The sequence below is a fragment of the Salmo salar genome, chromosome ssa04 (genome assembly GCF_905237065.1).
Source record: "Salmo salar chromosome ssa04, Ssal_v3.1, whole genome shotgun sequence".
In the NCBI taxonomy this organism is placed as follows: domain Eukaryota; kingdom Metazoa; phylum Chordata; class Actinopteri; order Salmoniformes; family Salmonidae; genus Salmo; species Salmo salar.
Genome location: NC_059445.1, coordinates 41231593 through 41237760, shown reverse-complemented (window position 1 = coordinate 41237760; position 6168 = coordinate 41231593). Strand labels below are relative to the sequence as shown.

The 6168-nt window shown below is 41.6% G+C and overlaps 1 protein-coding gene across 2 annotated transcripts in view; it reads left to right on the top strand.

Annotated features, from left to right (window-relative positions):
- The first annotated feature begins 867 nt into the window (after positions 1–867).
- LOC106603097 (voltage-gated potassium channel subunit beta-3) overlaps positions 868–6168 on the top strand; it is a 29667-nt gene continuing 24366 nt past the window's right edge. Inside the window, exon 1 of one of the 2 annotated variants that reach the window (XR_006769617.1) lies at positions 868–1738. Coding sequence is in view for 1 of the 2 variants with exons in the window: in XM_014196306.2 (XP_014051781.2) it covers positions 1458–1738 (281 nt within the window). In the remaining variant the exon portion in view is untranslated. The remainder of the gene's footprint in view (positions 1739–6168) is intronic. The other variant, XM_014196306.2, reaches the window with a different exon arrangement.

Genomic DNA, 6168 nt, shown 5'->3' with positions numbered 1-6168 from the left:
ACTATGGATCCACAAATGTCTCCTAGGACAGTGGGCGGGGGGCTGTAGCCTTGACAGGCTCATTGAGATGAGTCATCACTTTCTGTCATTACTTACAGTCTGGTTTCTCAGAAACTCATTTGGTTAAGGCCCCATTCTTCGGGACGTAGCGGTCCTACTGTGTGTTGTTGCTCTGAATGTACATGAGTTGCATGCCTTTTTCTCTTTCTACTTATTTCCATCTGTCTCTTTCTTTTATCTTCTTCCTCTTTTCTCTCACTCCTTCCCCAATCGTCTCTGGGAGATGGACAGACAGAGGAGCCCACTTCATTACATAGAAGATGCGCCCAGATGTTCCTGTCCTATACTGTCCTACTTAAGCAGTGAGAGATGGAGTGGCAGCCCATAAGAGGCTTTTCTCCAATGAGGAGAGGAGATGTTCTCTCATAGAGCTCTCCTAAAGGGATCGTGTGAAAAACAGAGCGGGCTGGGACTCAGCCAGAACACTAGCCCAGCAGCTGCCAATAACACTCACCGCTGGTCAGATGCCTGTGCCAGCTGCTGGCTGGAAGCCACCCTTTCGCTTTAGAAGCCAATGGAAGCTGGAGAGCATGAACCTCGGTTGTTATAACACATTCACAAGGTGAATAATATCTGAAATGATTTTGGAATCAAATTGACTGTTTTTTACACTAGTGAAAGAGTCTGAGGTTGTCAATGGCCCAGGAAAAGGTCAGAGAACAGATCTCTAGACTCCTTGGCTGAGCTGCTATTGACATGGCTGTAATCTCCAGAGCTGGAGATAAAGATTTGACCTCAAAATGGGACTACAGCTGATTGATGTGTAAGTAGAGGGGTTTGGTCTCCCTGTCTCCTGGTCCTCTCTTATTTTGCTTTCATCTGGGTCTCCTGCTAATCTGCACAACTGTAAACTGGTGGGTCTTCAACATAAATCCCCCTCTGTCCCTCATGAGAGGGAGATAAAGATTCAGATTGCTGTTTCTGTCCATCTTCAGCAAAATAAGCAATGCTCATCAGTCCATCTCTCTTGGATGTTGTTGTCACTTTAGGATTTATTTAGCTGGATTCTGGATTGTTACGTACGCCTCTTGGAGGAGGGAACGCAACACCCTGCTACATCTCAACTCCCCGTGGAGCGAAAGACATCAGAAAAGAGAGGTGTTTTGAATAAGCGGGACCAGTGAATACTTTTTTTGGATTGATTCTGTCTTCAATCATATCCTACTTGTATAAACCTTGCATGTGAAGGATCAGATCTGTAACAGTGACACTGGTTTGCGTACTAACTTTTTGTTGTTATTCTTTGCATGAATAACACATCTGTATCATCAAGGATTCCGTGTCCAGTCTAGTTTTTGGTCACATCAATGCAAAAGAAAGAAGACTTTGCAGGCAACAAGTAAGAAAGTCAGATCTGCTAAGTCAATTTCACCTCAGTCAAAATACTTTTATCAGTCATGTTTGCTGGAGGCAGAGGTGGCGGTGGCAAGGGTGGGAAGTTTTCGGTGGAGGACCTGTATGGCATCAGCAAGAAGCCCAAATCTTCATCATCCGCTGGAGGCACAACAGCCAAGAGAGGGTCCAGGAGAGCCCAGCAGAGGAGTGAGTCAGAGCTGGCCACCCAAATCCTGGAGGCCGCCCACAGGCTGGTGGAGAAACGCAGACTGGAATTGTACCTCAGAGAATGTGCAATCTCCCTGACTGACTGTGAGGCTGAATGCAGTGCCATGATATACAGGTGAGCAAGAGGGAGACAGAGAGAGAGAGAGAGAGAAAGAAGAGAGAATGTAGCCCCACTCTCACTGCATTGAGTGATACATAGTCAAATATTTAATGGTACGAAACATAGTCATATCCTTTTAACACCTTGTATGTCCTGTGCACTTTCTCAGATTCAATCCCTCCGTTAACTATGAGAATACATTTCCTTAGAAATGTGTTTTAAATCTGATTTCCTAGTGTAGTGGAAGCTTTCTGATTTCACACACACATAATCAAATGAATTCCGAGAAAGATGGGATGGGATTATGTTCTTATAAGAGAGAGGAGGGCATAGGGTGTGGGTTGAGACAAATCAAAACATCAGGCTTTGGGAGAGAGACAGAGAGGGGCACAGTCTGACCTCATTACTTCTGCCATCTGTGGATAATCCACTGGCTGTTTTAAAATGACATTTTGGGCATAGAGTTGTCACTTTGAATGGCCTATTGTTGGTGTGTGTGTTGTTTTTCTATTCCAGAACCCAGGTGTTTATCATCACTACGAGAGTATTTGTATGACCTAAAAGATGGTGACAGATGTGCCGCTTTTGAAAAATGGTCACCTTGCAGTTACACATTTCCCCCACTAGAGACCAACAGAATGCCGGCGTGTCCTGCACAACAGGATTTTACACACATGTAAAATATGGTTGTGTGAAGAATATTTCTGGCTGTAAAATTGTATGTTTGTGCCTGACAGTCTAATCATGTTAGTAGGATGTGAGCCGCCTGTCACATTTTCTGTCATCCTCTTCTTACCCAACAACTACCCATTTCTAGCCTATTACCCTCAGATTGACAGGGTCCGTTTAAAACTGCGGTCAAGTGAGACTTAGTGGTTAGTAGTGATTTTACAGCCATTAAGATTTATAAAATTTTAGGGTTATGGATCAAAGCTTGTGGTTAAGGTCTGGGTTATGAGCACTAGTAAGTAGAGTGTATTTTCAGTATCCACAGCAGTGGTGTGAATGTTTGAACGTTTAAACGACATTGTTAACGTTTAGAAAAAAAATCCCTAACCGAACATATTATGAACCAAAACTCATCCACGGTGACCCGTGAATGCGTTGTCTGCACCATTCGGTCACATGACAGCTCAAACAGCTGTTCGATTTCACTTACCTGCATGTCAACTGAGCCAAGATCACAGTCAAACGGATTTCTCTGATTCGGTCACTCATCTGTAGATTCTTTTTTTTGCATTCAGTTCGTTCAGTTTGGGAATCCCTCCCCATATCTAGAACCAGACTATGAGATGCCATGTCGAAAAACCGCGACGCCCCTGATGGAGGAATTGTACAATGATTGCTCTGCTAGTACAAATCGCGAGCTCTCAAACGCCATACCTGTGGCGTTAACAACAGATTGTTGGAAGTATATGAACACGCTGTCATACATCATGAGCCATCACATTTATGAGAAGTGGGACATGAAGTACGTACTGACTTACTGAGAACACGGAGGAGATGCACAGAACGGAGAACCTAAAACGGCATTAATACCACCATTGCTGAGAGGGTGACAGCAGTAAGGTGAGCGCCGTCTGGTAGAGTTTCCACTAGTTACCACAGCCACAAAGTTGATGACTAAACTCGAGTCACAGCGCATTATTTCTGCCTCATGCTCAAATTCATGTTGTTACTCCTATGACCAGAGAAAGTGAAATATTCCTCGATTTTTAAAAAAGACACCGCCGCTAATAATAACAACGCAAGCCTATCGATACACAAAATTCAGTTTTGGTGGTAGGCCTACAGTAACCGGAAAAGTTTGGGAACCACTGATTAGTGGTGGAAAAAATACCCAATTGTCATACTTGAGTAAAAGTAAAAATACCTTACGAGAAAATGACTCAAATAAAAGTGAAAGTCACCCAGTAAAATCCTACTTAAGTAAAAGTCTAAAAGTATATATTTTTATATTCTTAAGTATCAAAAGTAAATTTAATTACTTAAATATACTTAAGTATTAGAAGTAAAATTATAAACCATTTTACATTCCTTATATTAAGCAAACCAGATGGCACCATTTTCTTGTTTTTTTAAATTGTATAGCCAGGGGCACGCTCCAACTCTCACACATAATTTAAAAACGAAGCATGTGTTTAGTGAGTCCGACAGATCAGAGGCAGTAGGAATAACCGGGGATGTTCTCTTGATAAGTGTGGGAATTAGACTATTTTCCTGTCTTGCTAAGCATTCAAAATGTAACGAGTAGTTTTAGGTGTCAGGGAAAATGTATGGAGTAAAAAGTACATAAATTTATTTAGGGATGTAAAAAATGTAAATAGTAAAGTAAAGTACAGATACCCCCAAAAACTATCAAATTAGTATTTTCAAGTATTTTTACTTAAGTACTTTACACAACTGGATACACTTCGCTACTCATTCAAAAAAGTGTTGAATAAAAAGTATTGACAGTGCTGACATGAACTCACTCATAAAAACAGCAGCTTTTTGTTGTATTCGTTGACAGTCTCTCTCTATTCGTGGTTTTAGACGTTTTGAAATAACAGTATCAATTTAGGTTACTTTTCTGTGCGCTCGGGTTTTCACTAGTTACCCCGGCCACAAAGGCAAAATTGGCTATAGGCCTATCGTAAAAATTAATAAAAACGAAAATTATCTTTTTGGTCTTCATTTAAGGTTACGGTTAGGCATGAGGTTAGCAGTGTGGTTAAGTTTAGGTTTAAAATCATTTGAAGAGAAATTGTAGAAATAGGCCATGCGGGCATTATGGCTGTGGTAACTAGTGACGACCGGTAGGTAGCCAGGGCAGTCCTGATTTAGATTTAACTGCATTTCCCCCTAGCGGTCGCAGAACCATATCTGAATTGTGAATTCACTACGTTTTATTTTTTTAATTTTACATTTTAATTTTATGGCACTTTACATTTAAAAATATATATTTTTTTTTAAACATTTGTTACTTCCGTAATACGCAGATGGATGGGGATCTGGCCATGGTGCTGAAATTAGCACAGCTATACTCTCCCAGTGTAACCCTCACATAATCACTGGTCCTGAAAACCCAATAGGCTACATCAAACACTCTGCAGCACACCAAAAAAAGGCATTGGAAAAAAGCAGACCTTTACTTATAATCCTAACTCTCCAATGCATATTTCTTCTTTATTTGTTATTCATATCCATTCTATAGTTACACATCATCATCCCAACTCCTCTCCTGCTAAAATATTCCACAATATGATGTAAAATGTCATTGTGCAGAACTATATCCTGGAAAAGTAACACAAGTTATATCCTTTCAGCTATGAAAGGCTGTGTGATTCAAGGACAGTTTCTTGGAGCTGAGATAGCTCTCTTGTATATTAACAGGTTACATTCATGCATCTGGTTACTTTGGACTGCACCCTCATCTCTGAGCAGTGAACAGATTATATCCTCTCATTGCACAGATGCACTGCTCGTTGATTGGCTCGCTGAGCCGAGCTATCCCTGTGTGATTGGTTCTCGCCGACAGTTGTCCAGTGTTATCAATAGAACACGCGTTCATCCCTGTAGTTTGGGGACACTTGCTCATTTGCAAGCAATGCCAGAAGGCCACCGTCATGCACTCCCATGCACAACAACTTTACAATGATGTTATTATACACGATTCTGCAAACCCAATTGAGCAGTGAAGAAGAAGAAGCATGTATTTCACACAACTGTATTTGAATGTATGTTAAATGTTGTTTCTAATGGGATATTATAATGGCACATTTTATTTCATGAACTAAATGTGAGTAAATCTCACAGGTAAATGCAAGAGAGATCAACGCTTTAGGTTTTCTTGTCACGCCCTGATCTGTTATACCTGTCCTTGTGCTTGTCTCCACCCCCCTACAGGTGTCGCTCATCTTCTGTGTATTTACACCTGTGTTCTCTGTTTGTCTGTTGCCAGTTTGTCTTGTTTGTCAAGTCAACCAGCGTTTTGTCTCAGCTCCTGCTTTTCCCCAGTCTCTCTTTTTCTCGCCCTCCTGGTTTTAACCCTTGCCTGTCCTGACCCTGAGCCTGCCTGCCATCCTGTACCCTTGCCCCACTACTCTGGATTATCGACCTCTGCCTGTCTTGACCTGTCGTTTGCCTGCCCCTGTTGCTGTAATAAACATTGTTACTTCAACACAGTCTGCATTTGGGTTTTACCTGAAACGTGATATTGCTTTTAGAATCATTGATTTGTTTTGGTCTCCCAGAGCACGCCAGCCAGCCATCTCGCCCATATACCCATATACCTGGTGACTTATGTCATGATTCCTTCAAAAGCCAATTAGGCAGAATGAGAGCTGCCACCACCATTCACTTATTGCACTGTATATCCCCATCCCCACCATTCACTCATATCTGCCAAAAGTATTAGGCTGCATAATATACAGTACCACTTCCTCATAAACTGTAATTAAGAG